This window comes from Onychomys torridus, chromosome 4, assembly GCF_903995425.1.
Source record: "Onychomys torridus chromosome 4, mOncTor1.1, whole genome shotgun sequence".
NCBI classification, from domain to species: Eukaryota; Metazoa; Chordata; class Mammalia; order Rodentia; family Cricetidae; genus Onychomys; species Onychomys torridus.
Window position 1 is genome coordinate 96,415,063 of NC_050446.1, and position 27,643 is coordinate 96,442,705.

Genomic DNA, 27,643 nt, shown 5'->3' on the forward strand with positions numbered 1-27,643 from the left:
GCCCAGTCAGCCACGGTCCCAGCCTGCCCCGCGCGGGCCAACGAGAGGCAGCCCAGTGACTCACCTCTGCCGCGCTAACTCTTCGCAGCTCTTCCCTCCACTCACGCTCGCCCCCGACTCGAGATGGCGGCGGCGGCGGCGGCGGCGGCGGCGGCGGGGGACTCAGACTCCTGGGGTGAGCAGAAGTTCCGGCCCGAGTGCGGGCCGCGGCGGCCTCGCTCCCACGCGTGTACTAACGCGCCTCACTCTCTTCCGTAGACGCGGACACGTTCTCTATGGAGGACCCGATGCGGAAGGTCGCGGGCGGCGGCACGGCCGGCGGGGACCGCTGGGAGGGCGAGGACGAGGACGAGGACGTGAAGGTAGGTGCGGGCCGGGGCGCCAGGCAGCGCGGCAGGCGCCGGCTGCGGGCGGGCGGGCGGGCGGACTCGGGGCCCTAGGGCGCCGCCCGGGCCTGCGGGCCGTGGGTCCCGCGTGAGCGTCGGCCCAGCCGTACCCTGGTTCCCTCGGCTGGCCGGCCATGTGGGCAGCAGGCGTCGGCGTGTCCGGCCGGACTCTGCGGAGGGAGGGTGGTGGCTGCCCGAGTCCCGGCCCTTCACCGAGGGTCCGCTCCCCGGCCTGGATCCTAACTGGCGACGAGAAGTGACAGCAGCAGTCGGGTCGGCCCACGTGCAAGCTCCGCAGTCCAGGACCTCTCGCCGGAACGAGCCGAGCAGATTGGCGACTCGGTTTCGGTGTTTTGTCCCATATGGAAAGTAGGGAGACTTCTCTGCCTTTCCTAGTTCGGGTCTCCCAGGTGTCAGTAACTTAGGCGTGGTCCTGAGGGGCCGGTAGCTTGTTCCAGCGGTTGGATGCAGAAAATACCTTGGTTTTTCCTAATTAGAATGGGAACAGTAAAGCAACTTTTAGCTCTCCCTTCCCCCACTCTGTTGGTAAGAAGGATGCACTCAGCACCGAGATAACTGGCAGGTTAGTGGACAGAAACCTAGGACAGAACTGTCAACTGTGAAAAATGGAAAGTTCACAGTTAATGCATCTACACAGGGACAGGCCTAGAAAAATAAACCAAAGATTTGGTGGTTGATGTTGACCAGGGGCCAGTGGTTTTGTTTTTCCTTGTCTTGTGAATTCAAATCCTGTTCACCTTTATAGTTTTTGAAAATTACCTCGGGCTCATCCTACAGCTTTAGAATTCATTATCTTCTGTGTTCATTAAAAAAAAGTTTGAAAAGTCTCACCTCCATAACTGTATACTAGTGAAGTTTTCAAAGTCTTGTTTTATATCTATCTATAAAATTTATTTATTTATTTATTTATTTGATTTTTCAAGACAGGGTTTCTCTGTGTAGTTTTGCGCCTTTTCTTTCACAGAGATCCGCCTGCCTCTGCCTCCCTAGTGCTGGGATTAAAGGCGTGCGCCATCACGGCCCAGCTGGTGTTCAAAATTTTGAGCTAGGTAATCATATTGTGAATTTAATAGTTCTGTTTGGATTTTTTGGCTTTTCTCTGAAGTTTGTTGAAGTGTGTGTCCATTTTATCAGACAACCTGAATTTGAAGAATGAAGTGAGTTTTGCATACATTGAAGTTAATAATGACTAATAGTATATTGAATGGTTACTTACATGCTTTGTTTGCCTGTTGTATACACTGCACTTGGGGGTGATTTGTTACCGACCTTCATTACCACACAACAGCAGATTTTCAGTTTTGATTTTTCACTTTTCCTGGGAAGTGGAAGTTAAGACATAAAAAGTTAAAAAAGGAAAGGGAGTGAGTTCGAATCAAAACGGGGCTGGGGAAATTAGAGGAATTGGGAATAAGTCCCAGAATGTTGTTTAAAGTTGTCTGTAATGATGTATTCACCTGGGATTATGGAATCTAAATGGTGTTGTTCCTGATGTTTTTAATTCTTGTCACTACAGATTGGTTCTCAGCTTTCCCAATGCTGTGACCCTTTAACATGTTGTTTTTAGCATGTCCTCAAGTTGTGGTGACCCCCAACATAAAATTATTTTCGTTGCTATTGCATAACTGTAATTTTCTTACTGTTCTGAATCATAGTGTAAATATCTGATAGGTGACCCCCATGAAAGGATCATATGACCCCCAAAGGGTTTGAGACCTATAAATTAAGAACTGATGTATGTAAGTCTTAAGTGTTAGATCTAAATTTTAGAGACTTGATAACAGTATAAGAATAGTTTGACCCCTGGATTTTAGAATTATACTGATTCTAATGTTACCTTGCCATTTACTAGATTTGTGGCCATAAGCAAGCTATACTTTCTCAATATGTAAATGGTCATAATGAGCCCTGCATTACATAGTTACTTTGTTGTTTTGTTTTGAGAGAGGCTTTCATTGTGTAGCTTAAAGGAGTGCAACAGCCTGAGAGTAACTTTGTATTTTAAATGAGCATTAAGCAGGGCCACCTAGCACTTGGTAGGTGTTCAATAAATATTAGTTTTCAGTGATGTTTTCTTTCTTTCTTTCTTTTTTTTTTTTTTATCCTATGAAAATATTTAGGCTGCTAAGATCTAGTATCTGAGGTTTATTTTGTGCCCCATTTTATCATTTCCTAAGGGTAGAAAGATTAAGTATTTTCTAAAGTATTTATTTACTATGAATTTTGTGGGGTTTTTTTGGGGGGGATTGGAGATCATGGCTATTGAACAGATTTTTGCCTGTTTGGATGGAGATTTGTTAAAATTGAATTTTGTCATCTTGCATAGCAGTGAGTATCAAGCTTCTGAATTTTGATGTTGTAGCATTTAATCTTTTTTTTGTGAGGGTATGCAAGCAAGGATTGATTTTCATGAAATCAAATAATCATAGTCCTTAAACAGTTCAATATGTGCATCTTTAAAAAAAATACCCGAGTTGGGCACAATGTCAAGTGCCTGTAGTTTGAGCACTTTGGAGAAGTTGGGGGAGGGTCACTTAATCCAGGGCTTTAAGGCCAACGTGGGCAATCGAGTGAGAGTTCTGTCGTAAACCTGAGAGTGTTCTTTATTTGATGTCAAGACCAAGTGCTTTACCTTTATAAATGACCAGTTTAATGCTACTTATAGTATCTTCTTCAGTTACTTGTTCTAGTTGACTGCCCTTTTCAGTAGACAGTATTTTACCTTTTCAGAAGCTGCCTTGCAGTGGCAGAGATGGACTTAGAAGTAAAGCTGTAGGTAGACCTTTAATATTGATGTCGGCTTTTCCCCGTAAAAGGGTGAGAATAGTGGCTAGAGATGGCTCAGCGGTTAAGAGCAGTCCTCTCTCCCTGGGGACCAGAGTCAGCTTCCTAGCACTTGTGTCACAATTGCCTGTGGCTTTAGCTCCAGGGCATCCGGAGTTTCCGTTCTTATAGACCTGCTGTCTGTCACGTACATACCCACAGACAGGCAGACAGACATACATCTATGTGTTTTAGTTTTTTAAGTGAGAACTAGGGAGCATGATTTCTGGCATTATTTACTTGAATGTTTTCTTACCAACCTGATATGCAGAGGTGTGGAAAGAATGTTTTACTTTGCGTGTATGACTGGAATGATGTGCCAGATGTAGATGCAATGCAGGATTGGGTACCTACTGGAAGCAGGGACAACACAACTTGAAATCCATCTTACTAGATACCCTATATTCCAATTGAACAAGTTACAAATTAGCTTTATTCAAAAGGTTACAAATGTTTAGAGGAAACTTCTGGCTGTGTTCAGCTGTCTCAGGCTTTTTTTTTTTTGTTCTCTCTCTCTGTCTCTGTCTCTGTCTCTCTCCCTCGTGTGTGTGTGTGTGTGTGTGTGTGTGTGTGTGTGTGTGTGTGTGTGTGTGTGTAGTTTTTTTTAGGAAGCCTCTCTTAGCCAGTTGAATTCTTGAGTGCTAGGATTGCAGGCATGTACAGCTACCCCTAGTTTATATGCTGACTTGGGGATAGAACCCAGGGCGAGCCACCAACTGGGCTACATCTTCAGCCCTTAGCTAGTCGTTTCTCTAGCTAAGTTGATTTATTATACAAAATCTCAGAGAAATGACCCAGGTAAAAACTGAGCACTAAGCAGTCATGTCTTACTTGTTTTCTTTAAGGGTCTATTGAAACTAATAGTTTAAATCTCACATAATAAGGACATTTTTCAAGTATTTTGAGGAGATCTATATTTTATTTTTTAAGATTTATTTATTTATTATGTATGCAGAAGAGGATGCCAGATCTCATTACAGATGGTTGTGAGCCACCATGTGGTTGCTGGGAATTGAACTCAGGACCTCTGGAGGAGCAGTCGGTGCTCTTAACCTCTAAGCCATCTCTCCAGCCCATTTTTTTTTTTTTTTTTAAGGTTTATTTATTATGTATACAATGTTCTGTCTGTATGTATGCCTGCAGGCCAGAAGAGGGCACCAGATCTCATTACAGATGGTTGTGAGCCACCATGTGGTTGTTGGGAATTGAACTCAGGACCTGTGGAAGAGCAGCTGGTGCTCTTAACCTCTGAGCCATCTCTCCAGGCCCTATTTTTGTTTCTTATATTTTATTTTTGAGGCAGGATCTCCAGTTTGGATCCTCCTGCTTCGACCATTGAAGTTCTTTGATTATATGTGCATACCACTTCAAGATCTATGTTTTAGAGAAAAGTGTGATTACTCAGAAGGTGACCATTTTGCAAAAAATAGGTATCTTTTTGTTTTGTTTTCTTTAAAACAGTGTCTCCTACAGCCTAGGATTGTGTTAGATTCACTGCGTACCTGTCCAAGGACAGCCTGGGACTCTTGTCTCTTGGCTTGGCCTTCCCAAGTGCTGGGATTTCAGGTGTATGCTATGGGCCTGGTTTATGCAGTCCCAGTAATCAAACTCGGAATGTCTTGATTACCAACTGAACTATATCCCCAGTCCTGTTTTATTTGGGAGGTAGGAGAAGCAGTCTAGTAATGTAGATGAGGCTGGACTTGAACTCTCAAGTTTTTCCTGCTCAGTCTTCTGAGTGCTGGAATTACAAGTGTGTTGCCACCATGCTTGGCTGAAAATTCTTATCTTGAAGAGATTATTTTTCTAATTTACAGAAAAGTACAAATATACGGAAGTAGTTTAATAAGTTCTTCACTGCTTCCTGCTCCTCAACTGAATGAAGAGAATCACCATCATTTTTTCCCCCTTGAGACAGCCTTACTTTTATGGCCCAGACTAGCCTTAAAACCCCTCCCTGTCAATTCTCCTGCCTTAGCCTCCCAAGTGGTTGTGGGAGTGAAGGAGCCACCATGTCTGGCTTCAACCAGATTACTGTGAAGAAAATTCTAATCATTTCAGTACTGTAATAATTTTTGTAAGATAAAGTTTGTAAAATAGCAAGTTTTTACTTAGAAAGCTTATTATTATTATTGTTATCATTGTTATTTTGCAGTTACTGGAGATAAAATCTAGGTGCTTATACACATAATGTGCTACCATTGAACTTTTTTTTTTTTTTTTTCCCTGAGACAGGATTTCTCTGTAGCCTTGGAGGCTGTCCTGGAACTCACTTTGTAGACCAGGCTGACCTCAAACTCACAGAGATCCACCTACCTCTGCCTCCAGAGTGCTGGGATTACAGGCATGCGCCACCACCGCCCGGCTTGAACTTCATTTTTAATCCTAAAACATACTTTACATTTTTTTCTTTTTGTATGGGCACACATGCTACATTGTATGTGTAACAATCGAAAGATAGATAACTTTGGAGTCAGTTATCTCAAGAAGTATGTTTTTTATTGAAAAGTATTTACTTACTGTATTTGTTGTATTGGGCCATTGCAAATAAGGTAGTTATTGGTTTAGTTGGTGTCTGGTTTTGGGATTTTAAAGATTAATTTTATATGTCTGAGTGTTTTGCCTGCATGTGTGTATGTGCACCGTGTCTGCTTGGTGCCCATGGCCATGAACCTGGAGTTATGATTGTGAGCCAGGGGCCTCTGCAAGAGGCAAGAGTGATAAGTGTTCTGAACCACTGAGCCACCTCTCCAGCCCTGGTGTTCAGTTTTTTGTTTGTTTGTTTTTAATTCATCTATTTATTTTACTTCCTGGATACTGTCCCGTCTTACTGGAGTAGAATTTACTGAAACAATTACTTTAACCTAAGGATGGTAGAACATTTATTTAGCTTTCTTTTAAAAACTGAATTTTTATGAAAAGTGTAGCTCTGTCGGTTCTAAGGCTGTTTAGAGCAGAAAACACATAATTTACAGAGTACTAAGAAGTTGTTTTTCCAGTAAGAAATTTGCTATATTTTGTGGGCTGGGGTTATAGCTCAGTTGATAGTCATAGTGCTTGCCTAGGACACATGGAGCTCTAGATTTCATTTCCAGCATTCCATAACCCTGGCATGGCCGTGGTGCCCTCCTGTGATCTCAGCACTTAGGAGAATAAGTTCAAGGTCATCTACTCATAGGGAGTTTGAGGCTACTCTGGGCTACTTTGCCTTTAAAAGGAAATAAAAGTTAAATTAAATTTGCTCTATCTAAACCAAATTATTTTCAGGAAAAAGGGAGGGAATTATAAGTTAGCTCTTGGGATATTGCTGTGAGGCAAAAACAGTTTTACTGTTCTTTTGAAGCTATTCCTGTTTGACAATCCATAAATATGTCTTCCTTCAGTTGGAAAGCATTTTTGGCCTTGACTATATTCTCTCATTGCATATGACACTCTGCATTTTAGTATTGTAAAAATGACAGAACCAGCCAACGGTTAGTTAGGTACATTATTATAAATTTAAAAAAAATTATATATATATGTGTGTGTGTTTGTTTTGATTTTATTATTTGGTTGTGTTTGGTTAGGAAAAATATTTTGAACTTGCCAGATGGTAGTGGCATATCCATTTAATCCCAGCAATTGGGAGGCAGAGAGAGGCAGGTGGATCTCTCTGTGAGTTCAAGGACAGCCTGGTCTCCAGAGTTCCAGTATAGCTAGGGCTGTTACACAGAGAAACCCTGTCTGGGGGCGGGGGGTGGGGGGCGGATTTTGACTTGAAAAGCAGCCATGTCTTTCAGAGAAATAATTGAATTCAAATGATGTTGGGTGTATATTTATTTGTAGGGCATGAGTATGTATGTATGTACATAAGGAAGTTATAAACAGCCTCTCTTCTAAAGAAGCTGGCCATTTTAGGAAGGCACCTTGAATGTTTTTGTTTTCGTTACAGTCTCAATGTCCAGGCTGGCCTAGACCACTCCACAGAGGATGGCTGTGAATTGATCCTCCTGTCTACTCACAAACTGCTGGAATTACAGTTGTAAACCCCCAGGATACCTGGACCAGATTCCTGGAGTGTTTGTTGTTTGTTTCAGTAATAGAGGTTGAATCCAGGACCTCATGCATGTTGTGCACATGATGTATCAATTGAGCTATATCCCCAGCTTCTGGGGAAGGTACTTTTTATAGGATATTAATAGGTTGTATCTTGAACATAACACCTAGGCTGATCTTTTTCCTCCCTTCCTCCCTTCCTCCCTTCCTCCCTCCCTTCCTCCCTTCCTTCCTTCCAGTGATAGGTAAGCTTACAGTCTCTGTTTTAAGTGTTTTGCAACACTTTTGTCATTTTATCTGAAAAACTTGCCAGTATTTACAAAGTCCTTGTGTTTAGGAATAGTTTGTAGTTTTTCTGTAGCACTTGTGGTAGGCATTCTCTACCGTACATTTATTTTTTTAGGACTTGCTAATTTCATAACTAAGGAGCCAAAATTTTAAAAATTCCCGAGGAAGCTACTGAACCTTCTTTGATAGTTCCAGCTATTTGCTCTCTTAAGAGAATTAATATGATAGTTTAGTAGTGATTCCAGGGTAGGTTTGTTGCATGTATTTGAGGGTAATGGTGAGAGACAGTGGCTTGCCTTTCATGGTCCTTTGTGCAATGAGGCAGGTGTCATGACTCTGCCTAGAATTTATTTACAGGAATTGCCTCTTTTGCTACTAAAACCCATTCTGGCTTGGTTTAGTGGCCCATGCCACAAAGCCCAGCATTCTGTAAGTGGAAGTAAGGGGATCATGAGTTCAAGGCTAGCCTGAGCTACACAGCAAGACCCAACCATAACACCTCCCTCTAACCCCCCCCCCCCCCAAAGGGAATTTGATGGAATGGAGGATTTCTAGGGAACCTCCTGTTTGCATGGATAGGAGCTGGGGTTATCTTTTGTTGTGGGAAACCAGTAATAGGGACAGGGGATATAGAGTTGGTGTGGATAAGCTACTAAGGGTGCTTCTCTGTGTTGAAGGTATCACCAAGGTACTGCTTATTTTCAGTTATAGTTCTCTCTTGGCTTTGTGGTACTAGACAGAGCTTTGGAGATCAGTGTCTTTAAATTTCTAAACAAAATAAGACATTGTAGGCATCTTGAGGTTTGAAGGTGTGTAACTAATACAGTTGTATGTATCTGGGCATATTTTACATATAAGTATGTACCTTAACGCTACTCTTTAATGAGATTCCCTATGATCTAAGGGAGCATATTCTAGAACTAATTGAAAAAAACAAATCTTAGTAGGAGGAACTTAGTTTGTCGTTACTTTATATTTCAAGTCTCACAGGAAGTTATGTTCTGTGTCACTGGTCCATTTAGAGCAAGTCCCTATATTGTTTCTTACTGAGATCATTTGTTGGCTACATCTGGGCTACAGTTTTCTTTTTCTGTAAAATGGGATATGTAATAGGTATGTAATATGCTACCTTACTTTTAGAGGGGGCATATTTATTGTGCTACCTTACTTTTACGAGTGTTATGAGGATTAACCTTAATGTTAAAACATGAAAAAACTCCTCGTATAATTTTGGGTGCAAAGTAAATGCTCATCACTATATGCTATTACTATTACTATCTCAGTTTTAAATCTGCACTCCCTAGAAATACACATGACCCTATTATATGAAGCACTGACTAAGCAGCATATTACAGACCCCCAAATGCCTGGTAGTTTAATTCTGTTTTTAGATCTTTGGTTCCCTTTGTATTACAGTTTTGATGTAAGAACTAAGGCACAATAGTAAGGCAATACAAACATTTCATTTTTAATTTCTAACTCTAGTGTCTTAGTTATTCAAATAATGACTAATTGATTTGTTTTCAGTTTGTTAAAACTCAAAACCATGGGTTAAATTTGACAAGTGATTGTAAAAATATATTTACTTGGGGGCTAGAGAGTTAGCTCATTGGGTAAGAGCATTGGCTGTTCTTCCAGAGAACCCAGGTTAGATTTCCCAGCACTTCCATGGTAGGTCATAACTATAAACTCCAGTTCCATGTGGTCTGAACCCTCTTCTGGCCTCTCTGGGCACACGTAATACATATACATACATGAAGGCAGAACACCCAAACAGAGAAAATAGAATGTTTTAAAAAATTAGACATACACATATACATAAAATTATTCCTGCTCTGCTTGTTTGACTCATTGCAGCCTCAGTCAGGAGGATGGATTTTTTGATTTCTTTGCTGGCTATATAAACTTGTCTTAATTGAGGTTTAGTATATATACCTGGGTTGATTTAGATCTGTGATCTGTAATGCTATAAAGCTAGACGCTTGTGTTTGTGTCATAGTTGTGGTATATTAGTCAGCCTTGCCTCTTCTACTAGCGTCAGGGCTTCCTGCTTTGTACCTTCCCTCTGATGGCACATCTTTAAATGACATGTCATACTGTGTCTGATGGTTGCTGAGACTGTGTTTTACCTATAGGTTAAAGCTCAATTTAAATTGAAGGCTGTCTCTATCCCTACCAAATTAGGGATCACCTAATTCTATAGAGTCTTTAGAAAATTGTGTTTGATGTTAGGTTTATATGTAGCTCAGTGATAGAGTTAGGCATAGAAAAAGCAGAGTATAGGTCTACCTCAAAGTGCCTTGCTCAGCTTAAGGTGGCAGAGCCATAAAGGTTTAATTACTTCTTGACTCATCTCTAATACTCTGCCTAAAAACATTGTGTAATTCGATTCATTGACTATGGTTGTGTTGTAAGCAATACTGCTTGAAACAAATGGACCCATTGGCTGGAGAGTGGAATATTTGGTCCATTTGGTAAACGAAACAATTGATAAGTGATAAGTTGGGTGGTAAACACCTGACTGTAATCCCAGAATGCAGGAAGGGAAGGCAAGAGGATCATGAATTCAAGGCCATTTTGGGGTACATAGGTAGACCTGTCAAACTAAAAAATAAGATAGCAACTGATTTAAGGCTTATAAATTTGAGCTTGGCTATCTTGTATTTTAATTGGTAAGCTTTTTATGGCATTAGATAAGTGGATATAAGAGCTTATGTGGAAAAAACAAACACCATAGTAAAAACATTAAAAATCTTAAAAGGGGGAAGGACATTAAACTTACATTATTTTATATATGCATACCATAAAGCTTCTGTAATGAAAGCAGTGTGGTACTAGATGGGGTGTTAGTTACACCTATAATCTCTGCACTCAGGAGATAGAGGCAGGATCATTGAAAGTTTCAGACTAGCCTAATCTATGTGGCAAGATCTGTGGTTTTTTTTTTTTTTTTTTTTTTTTAACTATAACTGGATTAGGGAATCTAATTAAAAAACATTGAAACCATTCTAGAAGAAAACATGGTAAATTCTTTGGTATGAGATTTTCTGACTTAATGCAAATCCAGAGGTAGCAAAAGCCAATGACTCATAGATTTTACTGTATTTGAGGGACAATTTCATTAAGAGAGGAACAGACAAGGGTGCCTATTATCTTTGCTCTGCTTACTAGTATACTGGAGATCGAGTTAGTACAATTAGAAGAAATTAGTCGTGCTGTGGAGGGCCTTCACATCTTTGATCCCATCACTTGGAGGCAGAGGTGGGTAGATGAAGGAATTGGAGGTCAGCATGGACTATATAGGGAACCCTGTCTCAAAAGTCAAGAAGTAGTGTACCATTTCTGTTGTTTTCAGGTGATGTGGTACAGGTTGTATAGTATGTCACTTATCCAAAATGCTTGAGACCAGAAGTATCTTCATTTAGGGACTTTCTTTTCTTCAGATTTTGAGGTGTATATATGTATGTGTAATGGTATAGGACACAAGTAAACATGAAATTCTTTTGTCTTAAATTTACCTTATACACATAGCTGGAAGGTAATTTTATACACTGTTTTTAGCATTTATTCTCTTTGACTAAAGAGCTATTAATGGATCTGATGTGGAATTTTCTGTTACTATTTTTTATTTTTTGGTAGCACTGGGGATTGAACCTAGGTCTTGTGCATGCTAGGTAAGCATTTCCCATATTCCCTAGCTTTCTGGTTTTTTTTACTTAATTTTGAAACAGGATTTCTTACTTTGTAGAGGCAGGCCTTAAACATTGGTCTGTCTCCCAAGTAGCTGGGATTACATTCAGGTTTGTGGTACTAGGCCCAGTTGTTTTAAGTGTGGAATATTCTTGTGGCAGCAACATTTTGGTACTCAAAAATGTTTTGAATTTTGAAACATTGCAGATTTTTGAATTAGACAACTTCAAAGAATTGATGATAAATCTAAGTTAAGTGGTAAAATTACTATTCAAAGACTGGGTGTGGTGGCCTGTTACTCCCACTTGGCAAGTGGTGGCAGAAAGTTCAGGAGTTCAAGGCCAGCCTGGGCTATTTTGGACTCAGTCCTCCCAAATACTAATGTTCAAAGCCCAGCAGCCTTTGCTATATACAAATAACTAAATATAGAGCATGATGGCAGCAAGGGGAACCTGCTTAGAGAAGCAACAGAATTTATAGAATACTAGGAACAAACCCAAAGAAAAACTACATATATCTTACACTCCTGAGATACAAAAGTAGATTTGAAAAATGGGAAGATAACCCTTGGCTAAGGGCCTTACTATAAAGGCTATAACACCAAAAATAGCAACAAGCTTGTTTGTGCAGAGTTAGGTTAACTCTAGAGAGCACGGGACTAGATGTAAGAATTACTAATGGGTCTTGTCTTCAGGACAACTGGGACGATGACGACGATGAAAGTAAAGAGGAAGCAGAAGTCAAGCCAGGTGAGCACTCTACCCCTTCCCAGTGTCCCTCTGCACCTCATCTTCCTCTCCCGGTACTCCCTCTCTGTCCTCTCAGCAGTCAGGGTAAGTGCCTGCTGCTTTTCTGTTGGACTGCTGGGCCATCTCATAGGAGAAAAGAGTAGGGGATCATCTATTTGGACCTTCGGGGATAAGATCTGAAAGGAAAAGAACTATCATTGCCAGAATTTCACCATCTGAAAGCTAGGGGAAGGTTTCATTTCTTCAAGTGTTCAAGCATCATGTCTGCCTTAACTATAGACTAGAAAGTATTCAATATAATTGTAAATAAAATATTTCTTTCAGAAGTAAAAATTTCAGAAAAGAAAAAAATAGCAGAAAAGATAAAAGAGAAAGAACGGCAGCAGAAGAAAAGGCAAGAAGAAATTAAAAAGAGGGTAAGTTCTGTCAGTTTCCTTACAATGCATACAGAACTCATAATGTGTCAATTGGTACAGTGTCTTAACTGACTGCAAATATTACCTAGTAACTTGAAGGGCTCTGTAAAGACAAAATGGATATACCATAAGATAGGTGAAGCCCAGAACAAATTGATTTTGCAAAAATTGAACCCAGAAGTCTTATATCTGAAAATATTTTCAGTTTCATCAGACAGTTAGATTGTGCAGTGAGCACACTTACTGTTTTCTGCTAGCACCTGCAGTTTGTTTTTTTTCTTTCAGTGCTGGGATTGAATCAGGGCCTCATGCATGTAAGTGATCCCTCTACTACTGAGCTGTATGCCCAGCTCACCTGCAGCTATTTCTAGTCACAGTTACACACAGTGACTCACTGAGCAAACCTTTGTCATGTCCCAAAGTGGTTTGATTATTTGTAGCAGGATCCAGAAACCCTACCTAATTTATTTATTTATTTATTTATTCATTTATAGGTGCATTTGTGGTTTTGCAATGGGTGTGGGGTCCCCTGAAACTGGAGTTACAGACAGGTGTAAGCTGCCATGTGGGTTCTGGGAATTGAACTCGGGTCCTCTGGAAGAAGAGTCAGCGCTCTTAACCACTGAGCCATCTCTCCAGCCCTCTACTGTATTTATTAATTAATTTTCTCCTTAATAGGAAACATTTTCATAATTCAGACATAAAAACTATTACAAAACACTCCTAAACCTTTAGTTATTTATTCTGTCTTTCCCACTATCCACATGTAAACACTTGTCCCTTACCTTTCCGAGCTATCTTTATATTTCTGTATGTATTATCCCTATCTCTTTGAGGTAGGCTTTAGCTGTATAACCTAGGCTGACCTTAAACTTGATTTCCTCCTGCCTCCACTTCCAAAGTGCTGAGATTACACACATGCATCACTGACTGGCTGTCCTTGTATAGTTTCCACTTCACTTTCCATACATAACATGTGTAGTGTGAATTCTAACATGGAAGTACCTCTAATAGTTTTCTTTACTTTTTTTTCTTTGTTTTGTTTTGTTTTTAAAGACAGGGTTTCTCTGTGTAGCCTTTGCTGTCCTGGAACTCACTTCTATAGACCAGGCTGGCCTCAAACTCAGATCTGTCTGCATGTCTGTTTCCTGAGTGCTGGGATTAAAAGTGTGTGCCACCACCCTATGGCCTTTTTTACTTTTTATTAAGAACAAAATCTTCAAATATGCAAGTAGGAAAATAATCAGGCATGGTGGTGCACTCCTGAAATCCCAGTACTCTGGAAGCCCAAATTATATTACTGTAAGTTCAAGACTACCCTGGGCTGTATTGTAAGGCCCAGTCTCATAAAGCCAGATGTGGTGGTGTTCATACCTATAATCCTGGTACTTAGGAAGCGGAAGGAAGATTGCTAAAAGTTGGATGCTAGCCTGGTCTATATAGCAAGTTCTAGGCCAGCTAGGGCTGTATAGTGTGAGACTGTCTCAACAACAAATAGTACATATTGTTAGTGTGTTCCCAGATTTGTTTCATCTACTTCTGTTTTGCTTAATATAGCCAATATACATTTTACCTTTAAACCTCTGAAAGGAGATTTTTTTTCATATGATTACATAAATACAACCTGATATTCTAAAAATCTGTATTTCTAGATTTGAAGCACTCTCTTTCTCTCTGTATGTATACACATACATGTGTATACCTCTTGATCTATATCTATACATACACACACACACATTATATATATTTTACTAGCATAAGAGAGATGTGGCATGAGATCTACATCTCTAAGATGTGATAGAGTGCCTGCCTGTGTGGAAGGTGCTATGGTTCAATCCCCAGTGTTGCTTCTTTTTGGGGGGAGGGATTTGTGGGGGCAACAGTGTCTCTGTATAGTCTTCACTGTCCTGGGACTTCCTGTAGACTAGGCTGGCCTTGAACTCAGAGATCTGTCTGCTTCTGCCTCCAAGTGCTGGAATTAAAGGTGTGTGCCACCATGCCTAACTCTGCCAAAAAATCAGAGTCTACTTAGTGCTGCCAGTATGTAGATGGGTATAGGACCATCTACAAATCCTTGTGTTCAATCCTTAGCACTTCCTAAAACAATGTGGCGGTACAGTACATGCCTATAATCCCATTGCTTGGGAGATGGAAGCAGAAGGATAAGGAGTTCGAGTCATCTAGAGTTACATAGTGAGTTTGAGGCCAGCCCTGGGGGGTGGGGGAGGCTGTCTGTCTGTCTGTTTGTTCACACCAATCATAATGATACATACATATATGAATGAATAACTGTATGAGGCTAAAAACATTGAAGTTACAAGCAGGGTGTGGTTCTATATGCCTATAATCCCAGTGGGAGGGTTACAAGTTTGAGGATAGCCTGAGGTACAGATAGAGACCGTGTCTCAATAAAGAAGCAAACAAATTTGTAAGAGCTGTGAATGGTGGTGTATACCTGTAATCTCATCCATTCCTTACATCTTACGATCTAAAAAAAAAAAATTATAAAATAAAAAAAACTTGAAAAAATTCTATAATGGATTATAGAATAAAGTTCAAATCTGCTAACTGGAGTTTAGTACTTTTGTTTTGTTTTCTGAGACAGGTTTCTCTGTGCACCCCTGGTTGTCCTGGAACAGACCTGGCCTAGAACTCAGAGATCCACCTGCCTCTGTCTCCTGAGTGCTGGGATTAAAGGCATGTACTACTGTGCCTAGTGTAGGATTTCTTTATATTTTTTTTTCAATTTAGACTATATCCCAACTTTTTGAGACATGGTCTTTTTATATAGCCTCCTTAGCTGGCCTGGAATTTACAATGTAGACCAGGCTGGCCTCTAACTCAGAATTCTACCTGCCTGTGCTGAGATTATAGGTGTGTGCCACCTTGTCAGGATTATTTCAAACTACCCCCCCACCTTTTTTTTTTTTTTAAAGATTTTAAAGAATATATCATGTTAAGTGTGTAATTAACGTAGTAAGTTCTGTTATTTTATTATTTTCCATGTGCTACTTTATGTACAGTTCAATACATACTTTATTTGCTTACTTTTTTTTTTTTTTTTTTTTTGAGATAGGCTCATGTAGTTCAAATTACCTTCAGACTTGCTGTGTAGCTGATGATGACCTTGAATTCTTGGTCCTCTTGTCTCTTAACTACTGAGCACTAGGATTTCAGGCATGTACCACCATACCTGGTTAGTTTGTTTTCACCTATTTGCAGCTTCAGGTGAAATTCAAATATAAGATCTTAGCATTGTATAGCCTAACTGGTATGAAGCCCAAAACAAAATCCTTTCTATTCAGTGTTCAGAAGCAGAGATTTCATCCTCACTACTGTGGGGCCATGACTTGGCAAAGGACCTCTGGAAGAGCGGTCGATGCTCTTGATCCCTGAGCACTTCTCCAGCCCCTAAATTGTTGTCCATATGGGGCTGTGCTTTTCTGCATTTGTGAACAGCCTGCCTCGTTATAATTTGTATATTTAAAGGTACCTCTGTGTGCTTTCATGATCAGAACAAGCAGTAAAATCATAACTCAGCCTAAGGCATTATGTTGAATGACTCTTAGGCACTTAGGTTTTCAAGTTTTTTAATTTCCAACCTGGAGAGACCTTAACTTGATTATACTTAGTTTGTCTTAGGCCTGACATTGAGATATTTTCTTTTCTTTTCTTTTTTTTTTTTTTCCGAGACAGGGTTGCTCTGTAGCTTTGGAGCCTGTCCTGGAACTCGCTCTGTAGACCAGGCTGGCCTCGAACTCACAGAGATCTGCCTGCTTCTGCCTCCCGAGTTCTGGGATTACAGGCGTGCGCCACCACCGCCCAGCAAGATATTTTCAATTTTGATCCTTGTCTAGGTCTAAAGACACTTGGAAATATTTCATTTTTTCTTTTAAGCCTCTTTACATTTCCTCTCCATGAACAAGGAACTACGTTTTCAGAATGAGAATTTGCACAGGCAGGAACATACATGAAGAGTCAAAGGTGCTTTACTTCTCCCAGGAACTATTATTACGAGTAACATACATCTGTAGGAAATTATATCACCAGGTGGAGAAAAGACACCAGACTGCTATCTACCCTTTCAGAGGGTTGGGGAATAAGTAAGAGCTTTACATTACTGGGGTGTCACATGGTTGTTTTGATTACATTTGTTTGTAACTCTAAAATAAAATAGAACTTTTTCCCCCATGCTTTGAAAACATTTTTTTTTTCTTTTCCTGAGACAGGGTTTCTCTGTGTAACAGTCCTGGCTGTCCTGGAACTCGATCTGTAGACCAGGCTGGCCTGGAACTCACAGAGATCCACCTGCCTCTGCCTTCCAGGTGCTGAGATTAAAGGTGTGTGCTACCACCTCCCAGCACAATGCTACACTTTAATCATTTGGTAGTTGAACATTTAGGATGTCACTAAATTTACTTGCAATTATAAATAAGATTCCAATAGTTCTCTTTGTGTGTATCTTTGGTGTCGTGTTCTCTCCCCCTCCCCTCATTTTATGTGAATGGGTGTTCTGCCTGCATGCATATCTTTTTGTACCACTTGAGTGCCTGGTGCCCTTGAGGCCAGAAGAGGGCATTGGATCCCTTGGGACTGGAGTTAGAGATGGTTGTGAGCCCCATGTGGGTGCTGAAAGAACATCCAGTTGTGATCTTTACCACCAAGCCATCTTAGTGACTCCTCCCTTTAAAAAAAAGTATTTTTCGAGGGTTTTGCCTGCATGTATGTGTACTGTGCTCATGTGGTACCTGTGGAGACCAGAAGAGGGCCTTTAGCTCCTGGAACTTAGATTTATGAGTTAACATGGGGATGCTGGGATTTTAACTCAGTTCTATGGAAGAGCAGCTAGTGCTCTTAACCATTGAGCCATCTCTTCAGCTCCCATCTCAGGTTTCTTAACACAAATATTATAGAATTGCTTGATGAAAGCATGTAGAAATATTTTAAGATGTCTGATACAGGTTTCCATATTGCCCTAGAAAGGTTGTTCAGTGTCTGTTGTGGCAGTATATGAAGATTGCCATTTCATCTTGCCTATAAGTTCATCTCCTCATTTTTAACAATGGATAGGGAAACAAATAGCGTCTACCTTCTGGGTTCAAATATCACTTCTGTTAGATGTTACCTCCTATTACTGTGTACGAGTTTTTTTATGCCGCTGTGTCTCCAAGTTTTATTTAATTATCTGTGTAATTGAGATATGACTATCCTTTAAAGTGTTTAGAAGAATGCTAAAATACAGTAATCATTTTGTATGTACTTAGTTCTTTGTGTTAAGTGCTGACATAAAATTCATATAATAGAAAAATAGACTGTGTTCTCTATAAGCTTGGCTTTTGTAAGTGAAACTTGTGTTTCATTTTAGTTAGAAGAGCCGGAAGAACCTAAAGTGCTAACACCTGAAGAGCAATTAGCAGATAAACTTCGGCTAAAGAAGCTACAGGAAGAGTCAGACCTTGAATTAGCAAAAGAAACGTTTGGTAAGATGGTGGGTGCAATGTTGAGTTAAAGGACACATACATTCTTACTGAAATTAGAGAACAGTTTTAAGCTCTTGTTTATATATTTAAGATTACTTAACAAAGTATAGACATGTTTTCAGATTTCTTGAGTAATTTTTTTAAGAGTACCATATTATTAAATATAAGACATCATTTATAACACATGCCTATAATCCTAGCATTTGGAAGGCTGAGACAGGAGGGTCAGAAGTGGTGGCCAGCTAGGGTTATATAGCAAGACTGTTCCTCCCAAACCCCTCCAGAAGACATCAGTAGACACAGTAAAGTGTACTGTTACCTAAACTTATGAACTGGATAGATGTCTGCTGTCTATAGCTTTGAAATTAAAATATCGAACTGTCTTTGGGGCATTCTGGTGCCATAAGTCTAGCTAGGACTTGGGCAGAGCATGTCGGTCCATGTAGAATATTCAGTAGTGGCTTTGCCTTGTGTTCAGGGTTGTTTCTTTTTCTTGGCCTTTATAATACTCCATCTTTCAGGGCCTTTTTTTTTGTTTTTCGAGACAGGGTTTCTTTGTGTACCTTCTTGTGCCTTAACTGGGACTCACTTGGTAGCCCAGGCTGGCCTCGAACTCACAGAGATCCGCCTGGCTCTGCCTCCCAAGTGCTGGGATTAAAGGCATGTGCCACCACCGCCCGGCCAGGGCCATTATTTATCTTACAGTTTATAGTCCATCATCAGGGAAATCAGGGCAAGAGCTGAAGCAAAAGCCATGGAGGATTGCTGCTTATTAGCTTTTTCCTCATGGCTTGTTCAGTCTGCTTTCTTATACAGTTCCCAGGACCATCTGCTCAGGGATGGCACTGCCCACAGTGAGCTGGGCTGTCCCACATAAATCAGTAATCAAGAAAATGTACCACAGCCCAATCTGATAGGGACATTTTCTTAGTTGAGGTTCCCACTTCTCAAAGGAGACTCTAGTTTGTGTCATGTTGACTTAAAACTAGCCAGCACACCTAAGGAATATTAAAAGACAGCAGAGAAATCCAGACTTCTTCATTTGTCAAGTTTGTCAGTACCTGGTGTGAAAAAATCCACCCAACCCCCTTTTCTGGAACACAAGAGATTTGCTTGGTCCCCTTTTAGGAAAGTGTGACCATACCCCTCAGTGGGTCTCTAGTCAGCTGTGACTGTGAGTGTTTCTCTATTTGTGACAGCTCATGTGTGTATGCTCAGTGCAGAAAATCTCATGTAGGATACCAGCTACAGATTAAGAAGTGAAAAATGAACTAACACAGGCATTGTTTGGTTAATAGGAATTTACTGTTTCTTATACTACAGTGCTGAATCTGTGGTATTGATAGATCATTTATTTGACATTGAAAAAGGTATTTTTAACCCAGAATTCCTTTAGGCTAGATTAATGTTTCTCTCAGGTTTTAATACATGGTTACCTCTACTTAATTTTTGGAGTTATTAGCTGATTATTTTTATATCCATCTTTTTTCTTATCCTTTCCCATCTTTGTAAAAAGTTTTTGTTTTTACATTTATTGGGTTTATATATTCAAAGATGCCTGTGGAAGCCAGAGGACAACTTGTGGAGTTGCTTCTCTCCTGCCATGGGGGTTCAGGGGATTGAATGTAGGTAGTCACACTTGGTGACAAATATCTTTACCTACTGAGCCATCTCCTACCCCGTCCCTTTCGTCTTTTGTCTTTTTCTTGGACAGATCTTTTAAGAACTTCCTTCTTTGGACAGCTAGTAAATCCTGTGGGTCCCTTTTTAGCGTGGTTTTTGTTTTTGAGGCAGGGTTTCTCTGTGTAGCTCTGGCTGATCTGGAACTCACTGGGTAGAGCAGGTTGGCTTGGAACTCACAGAAAAGCTTGCCTCTGCTTCCTGAATGCAAGGGTTAAAGGTGCTTTCTAACTGTTTATTTTTAACAAAGGAAACCTGTTCAACTGAAACAGGAATCAAATCACAAAACAAATCCATGACACAGAATTATAGGTTTTTAGTGCAGGGGATTGAATTCAGGGCTTCATACATGTTAGACAAAAACTACCTGAGCTACATTCCCAGCCCATATGGTTTTATTATTATTTTATTGGTTGGTTGTTTTCTTTTTTGAGACAGGTTCTTGCCAGGCTGGCCTTGAACTTTTCATCCTCCCAAGTGCTGGAATTATAAGTATTTGTAACTACTCAACTCCATGTGCTTTTTTATTAATAGTATTTGACAGTACTGAGCAGACAGTGATGAGGGTTATTTGCACCAGCTGCAGTGTGCTCTGAAGTCATGGTGGGATTTGTTGTTAAATATGATTTGTTGCCTAAAATAAAAATGGAAGCAAGTGCAAAATTGGAGGTCAGTAAAATTCACGATAGATTTTTTTTCCTTTTTAAATTTGAATTTTGAAGACACTCTTATGAATTCTGTCCAAGAACTCTAATAGGCCCAGGTTAAAAAACTCAGTAGTTTCAAAAGCTTCCTAAGGCTGGAGTGGTGGCTCAGTGGGTAGTAAGTCTGCACCCTGAGTTTGGTTCCCCAGGACGCTCATTGGGGGAGGGAGTGAAAGTTAACCTCTGATGGCCACCTGTAGGTCATGGGGGGGATGCCCACGGTGTGACGGTTTGTGTTTTAAGTCCTGCTTTAGAATAAAACTGATTTAGATAGCAGCTTGGTTTATGAACTTTAAAGTTTTTGTTACAGGGAGGGGCTTGTGGAGGTCAGAAGACAGTTCTGTGTAGTCAGGTCTTTCTCCCCATCTTTACACGGGTAAGCTCTCCTACCCGGGAGCCATTGCACTAGCCCCTCGTTGATGAACTTAAAATGTTTGTATCTTCCTAATGCTTCAGGTCTTCTTTCCTGCAGGTGTTAATAATACAGGTTATGGAATAGATGCTATGAACCCATCTTCAAGAGATGACTTCACAGAGTTCGGGAAGTTACTAAAAGATAAAATTACACAATATGAAAAATCACTATATTATGCCAGTTTTTTGGAAGCCTTAGTTCGAGATGTCTGTATTTCATGTAAGTGATGCTGATTTCTAGCCCCTTTTGATATGAATATATTAAGAACACCGTACTTAGGAAAGTGTTTTTGTTTTTGTTTTTTTTTTTTTAAATATAGCTTTAATGCTATATAATGTAGACTTTGGGATTTCCTTCTTAGCAGATATTTTTGGAATGTTCTCCAGTTTGAGTATTTGGGGGTGGGGACAGGCTGCTTTCATTGTTGTGAGGGGCTTTTCAGAGATAGCCGGTTTATGCCAAGCAAAAGCACATAATCTCCTAAAGGACTACAAAGTGTCTTTAGAAGGAATGGACTAGGGGTTCCTCAGGTTTAGAGCTCAGCAAGACCCTTAAGAACTGTTGGTTTATAAATGGAGTCTGAGATGCTGTCCAAATTGCCCAACAGAACTGGGGACCTTTATGCTGGGACACCACACCAGGAATGTCTAGGAGTGGTGAGATAAAGCTCATATGAATTAGGAGTTGTATTTTCTTTGAGGAGTGATGACTAAGCAGGGGATGCTCAAAGTGATTGCTAACCCACAAGGTTTCCTTGTTTTCTTTTTCTTTTAAAGATTTATTTATTTATTATGTATACGGTGTTGTTTGTGTGTATCCCTGCAGGCCAGAAGAGGGCGCCAGATCTCATTACCAATGGTTGTGAGCCACCATGTGGTTGCTGGGAATTGAACTCAGGACTCTGAAAGAACAGACAGTGCTCTTAACCTCTGAGCCTTTTCTCCAGCCCAGGGTTTTCACTTTTTTTTTTTTTCCCGAGACAGGGTTTCTCTATGTAGCTTTGCGCCTTTTCTGGAACTTGCTTTGGAGACCAGGCTGGCCTCTGCCTCCCGAGTGCTGGGATTAAAGGCGTGCGCCACCACTGCCTGGCCCAGGGTTTTCATTTTACATGTACTGTTTTTCCTGTGTTTCTTTTGCAGGGGCGAGGTTCTGACCAAACCCTAACATTTTCTGTATCTAAGACTGACTGACTGATTTCTTTTCCAGTCTTTTTTTTTTTTTTTTTTAAAGTAAAAGGATATGTTGTCGTCTCCTAGATGGTGTTGTTCCTGGGCTAGAAAACATGGCAGAGGCTTATCATTTGTGTGTTTAATTATCATTGCATATTCAATATAGCTGCTACTCAATGATTATAGAGGCTGTGGCTATTCTCCCCTGTTTAGACTGAGCAAAGACAGCAAGAAGCAGTACAAATGTTAAAGGGTTCACAAATACAGTTTTGTTTTTTGTTGTTTTTCTCCTTTTTTTTTTTTTTTTTTGAGCTGAGGATCGAACCCAGGGCCTTGTGCTTGCTAGGCAAGCGCTCTACCACTGAGCTAAATCCCCAACCCTTTTTTTTTTTTTAAAGACAGGGTTTCACTGTGTTGTGTAGCCTTGGCTGTCCTGGATCTCACTCTATAGACCAGGTTGGACAGGAACTCAGATCTGCTTGCCTCTGCCTCCCCAGTGTTGGTTAAAGGCATGTGCCACTGACTGGCTAATTAAAGTTTTTATAGTCATTGAGTTTACCTTTGTACTTTAGTGAGCTATCACTGAGCCTAGCCATAGACTGAACAATTACTTACCTGTTTATTTATGAAGGAGAAATCCATAGTTGTTTTAATGGAGTTACCTAAGTTTAATGACATACAAATGAGTTTTTATAAGGATATCTATTTTGATTTTATTTTTTTAAATGCTTAAAAATTGAAGTTTAGTAGTATGTCTCTCTCTTTTTTAAAGTGGAAATTGATGACTTGAAAAAGATTACCAATTCATTGACTGTGCTTTGCAGTGAAAAACAGAAGCAAGAAAAGGTAAGAGCAAGCAGTACAGAGAAATGACTTAGGTTAGGGTGGGGCTGTGGGCAGAATTCCCTCAACACAGTAAAGAGCCCATTGAAATTCTCAGAACTGAACAGCAGTGTGGTGCCTGTTGTCTCCATTCACAGATTTGTGTTCTTTTCTGAGACAATAAAAATTGCTATAGCTTTAGCATCTCTTTGAGTGCTTGCTGTGACAGATGAAATGCCCATAGCAGATAAAGGTTCATGAATTTAACTCTTCCTTCATTTTTAGCAAAGCAAAGCCAAAAAGAAGAAGAAAGGTGTGGTTCCTGGAGGGGGATTAAAGGCCACCATGAAAGACGATCTGGCAGATTATGGTGGATATGATGGAGGATATGTACAAGACTATGAAGACTTCATGTGACATTTTACCTTCTCCTGGTGTCTTCTTTCTGTTGCCCACAATCCCTTCAACATGTAGCACAACTTTCTTTCTTTTCAGTTCTGCCAAATGCTACAATCAGAAGTGCAGTATCTTTTGTGCTGGTTATTTAACCCCTTGACACTCAGGTGCTAATGAGCAAATGAGGGAACTTGGATCTTGTTGCCAAGGGGTTAAAATTGGGAACCTCAGTTGCTACTAAATCATAGTTTAAAAACAAAAGAAACCTAATAATGTTGTCATTGTTGCTATCTGATTCCATAGCAGCAGTCACTAAATTGGAAACAAAGGTTGCAACATGACAAAAAAATTGTGTAGTATTTACCAGCACCATTCAGTAATACAGCCTTAACCATACCTCCTTGAACTACTTCATACCTTGTCAAGAAAAGCAGTTTGCAGCAAACAAGGGCATGTGGGATGCACCTAGTATTAAACTTGCTTTGTCTTAAAATTGAGAGTGAGGATATTAAAAACATGTTGTGAAGAAGACTGCTTATCTCAGAGCGAAGATACTGTGGCTGAAAAATACTAGTTTGATACTTAAGATTTTAATGACCGAAACCCTTCAACTTTGAAGCTGAAGAAGGTAACCTCTCCATCATTACAGTGCAAGTGGTGGACGCCCCAGCCATTGACTGTCTAGTCATTTATCGGCCTATCTCTACTGATGGAGGACTTCAGACGAGGGAGGGAACTCTGTTTCTATCTGCCTGGTTCAAGGGTCTGAGAAACAAATCTTTCTGTTCTAGGCTGCAACGGAAAAACTTAACAGGGTTTTGGCATTTCCTTTTCTTTATAAAACATGCTCAGCAAACTGCACCAGTTAACTACAGTTTGGTAAATTGTTATGTTAACAATTATGACATCTGCAATGTTTTATAAAGCAACTAATTTAATAAAATCACTATTGTGAGGACTTAAATTTTGTGTTACCTCCCAAGAGATAGTTGAGAGTACAGGATGCAGCTCTTGGGTGGAATTCTCTGTGTACTCAAAAAGGCTTAACCAGTGCCTGATGTAGTTTCAGCTTTGAAGCAAGAATGTTTGGGGTCTTTAGTTTAGTGTAGAGCAACAGAGGCTACCTTCTTCCTCTTGTTTATTTGGGAAATTATCTTGTTTAGATGCTAAGGCCCAATTAAGTACCTAGAACTATTTATTTGGAGTATTGACGCCTACTGCTCACATTATTACAGTAAACATAATGGGTGATCATTTTAAGTAATTTTAACCAAATTTATGGTTAGTTTTTTTGTCCCCATAATTGTCACAACCAGAGCAAAAATTTTTAATTTCTCTTGTTTAGGCAATAGGAACCTCAAAGCTCTCAGACTACTAAGTGGAAAACAGGACCATCTAAATGACTTGAATTAATAGAAGGCCGTGACTACACAGCAATAACTATAGTAAATACTGTTGAAGGCAGACAAGGGCTAAGATCTCCTTAGCAGTAATAATGACAGACACTGAATTAAAACCTATTTTATTATAGAAAGATCAGTTTCTAACTCATGAAAATGTATCACCTGTTCCTTAACTGTGTAAATAAGATTAAATTGCTTTGAAACTGGAACCTGCAGGCACAGGTATTCTTTAATCACTACTGTTTCTCCTAATGTAGAAGACATTCTAACAAGCTTTTGATCTTAATACCAATTTCTCCTTCATTCCCTACAGCCACAAATGACTGATGTGATACTGTGTATTTATGGGCTTTTTACCTCAAGTGGGGATAAAGATCTCCCAATACTTTATTGCCGTATAGGTACAAAAGGCAATCAGGTATCTTTCAGATCTTCTAACCGGCGAGCATATCTTTAAGACAGCATCCTGTTTGAGGGTCCTTCAGAAGCACATTTACAATTTCAAAAAATTTGTGTTCATATGCCAACTTGTAATGCAGGTAGATATCTTCACAATATGAAAGTAACTTCTTCAGGTTCTCTGTGACCCTGTCGGTAGGCTGGTGTTGTTTATATCTACACAAAAATGTGTAAAGTACAGGTTAAATACTGTATCATCAACAAGGGGTGGGTGGGGGTCTGCTCTGCCACCACTATCTGCAGGGGTGTTACAGCTTAGGAAATCAAGCTAGTATTGGATTTTGATGAATTAATTTCATTAAAAACAAGTATGTCGCTGGACATTGGTGGTTTATACCTTTAATCCCAGCACTTAGGAAGCAGAGATAGGCAGATCTCTGAGTTTGAGGCCAGTCTGGTCAAGTTCTTGGACAGCTAGGGCTAAACCCAAAACAAAATATGTCAGCACCTACCTTAATTAACTTTAGTACTACTGCAAAAGACACTCTTGCTAAAGTTTCTCATTCACAATCAATTCCCCCTCCCCCCCTTTAAAAAAAAAAAAAAAAAAAAGACAGCATCCGGGCTGTGGTTGCGCATGCCTTTAATCCCAGCATTCGGAAGGCAGAGGCAGGCGGATTTCTGTGAGTTCGAGGCCAGCCTGGTCTCCAAAGTGAGTTCCAGGAAAGGCGCAAAGCTACACAGAGAAACCCTGTCTGGAAAAACAAAACAAAACAAAAACAAACAAAAGACAGCATCTCCATATGTAGCCTTGACTGTCCTGGCACACACTAGGACTTGAAGCAAGTGCTGTGATTAGAGTCAACTTTAATACTTACTTTTTGGAAATGTCTTCAAATATATTGGGTCTTAGTAACTTTTGCTGTTTAAATTCTTCCAAGTAACTAAAGTCTCCTTTAAGAATCACTTGTTGGTAGAGAACTTCAGCCCAATCAGGAACAAAGTCATAGGCCTCAGCTACAATAGAAGCCTTAAAGGGATGTAAGTGAAGGGAAAGTGGCTGTTAGATCCCATGCTGTGGGAAATTGAAGGCAAAGTCTAGCAAACAGCACAGTGTTAAAGGCTATCAGGTTGTCTGGTGTTTGCATTTCCCTCCCATAAAACACCCTCTGGTGACTTGTTTTTAGTCTTCCTCATAATGGACAGTAAAACTGATGTGAATAATTATTTCTATAACTTAACTGTGTGGGATGCAGGAAAGAGCTGATGTTGGGACATTAGTCCCTTTCATTTTAAAGGACTAGAACCAATCTCTGGGCAGACTTGATTCTCAGTGCTAACCTGCATGCACCATTCCATTGACACAGTCTGCAAGACTATTAAAGAGGACAGGCCAAGAAAGTTTCTTAGAACTGTAACTGCCAAACATCAAAATTCTCTAACTTTGCCCACACGATGTACTAGAGATAATACACCAAATAGTGCTGGGAGTGTGCCTTAGATGGTAGAGCACTTGGCCCAGCATTTGTGAAGACCTTGTTTGATCTGAATCACTACAAAACACATGCACATCTATCTCAAATTGCCTCTTCGTGGTACTGTTAGCTAAGTTGGGATAACTAGTTTGCCCTGGGTCTGTCCCTAGCCCTGAGACCTCTGTTACTCAGCCTCTGGGTACCAAGAGTGAGACTCACAGGATTATACTGGCAGTGCCTGTCAGAATGTTCTTACCTGGTAGAACCTAGGTAGGGCCATGATGCAGTCCATTAGTTTCTGATGGCCCAAGTTGATGAGCATTGTGTTCTGACCAGTGTTGAGAAAGTGGATCTGTAGCGTGATCAACTTGGTGAGCCGGTTACAGTGTAGGGCCTGTCGCACACACGAGTCCTGAGGGACGATCGGTGGAGGAGGCACACGGAGGGAGAATTTTGTGTTACCATAGCTTCTGTACTCACGTACCTGACCTTGGCTTGACCCATTCCACACTCCCTCTTCACTTGGAAGAGCCCAAGCCAAAGTAATTTCTCCTACTATGGATGCCAGTGCCAGGCTAGAATAACACTGGTTACCTTGGCGTAACTCTCTGCTGCATCCAACATCAGAGTCAGGGCTTTAAGCAAGAGCTGTTTTAGTTGGGCTCCATCCTTGAGGCTTTCCTCTGCAGAATAAAGGATACTTGTAAAGCTGAGTGACTTCTCAGACCACTCAGTGAAGGCAGGCTACATGAGAGAAACAGAGTCTAAGTATATTCATAGGTAGGAATGTTTCACTCAGGCAAGAAATGTCCTTACTAGAACTTAACTCTAGGGTTTGATGGCTAACACCCTAGGAGGGTAGTCCTAAGGTTCAAAGCTTCTGTGAGCTGCCATCCCCTGCCATCTGGGCTGCTACCGAGTGCCCTTCCTCCTAAAGAGCTGGCAGGGTTCGTGTTGGCACCGCTGTGGAGGTGCTACACCTCACTCACCCCAGGGCTGAGACTCAATCATCTTCAGTTGGATACAGGCCGCTGCCTCATGATTCTCCCCTATCTCTCGGCACATGCTGAAGCACAGGGCAATCATATTGTGCTTTTCGCTGTCTCCAGGGCGGCAGCGTTTGATGTAGTCTAGCAAGGCTGTCTTCAGGGTGCCACTCTGCCCAGAAAAAAAGGGATATCCAAGGTCTTAAGCAGGGACCCCAGGGGACATCAGCTGAGTCCCTTGGTTTTTATAAACTGGAAAATAGCCAAGGAAAGGTAAATGATGAAAATGACTGCAGTCTTAAGCTG

General features: G+C 40.5%; 2 protein-coding genes across 2 annotated transcripts in view; one reads left to right on the forward strand and one right to left on the reverse strand.

Annotated features, from left to right (window-relative positions):
- On the forward strand, window positions 1–24,687 carry Eif3j (eukaryotic translation initiation factor 3 subunit J). Its single transcript, XM_036185302.1, has 8 exons — window positions 1–175; window positions 259–362; window positions 11,938–11,992; window positions 12,317–12,408; window positions 17,774–17,888; window positions 20,745–20,906; window positions 22,629–22,702; window positions 22,964–24,687. The coding sequence occupies exons 1-8, from the start codon at window positions 124–126 to the stop codon at window positions 23,093–23,095; spliced, it is 786 nt and encodes a 261-aa protein (XP_036041195.1). The 5' UTR covers window positions 1–123; the 3' UTR covers window positions 23,096–24,687.
- Window positions 24,581–27,643, reverse strand: part of Spg11 (SPG11 vesicle trafficking associated, spatacsin) — a 51,137-nt gene continuing 48,074 nt past the window's right edge. The window contains 5 exon segments of the mRNA XM_036184286.1: window positions 24,581–25,092; window positions 25,755–25,906; window positions 26,608–26,763; window positions 26,946–27,034; window positions 27,341–27,509. Coding sequence (XP_036040179.1) covers window positions 24,912–25,092; window positions 25,755–25,906; window positions 26,608–26,763; window positions 26,946–27,034; window positions 27,341–27,509 — 747 coding nt within the window. The 3' untranslated portion in view covers window positions 24,581–24,911.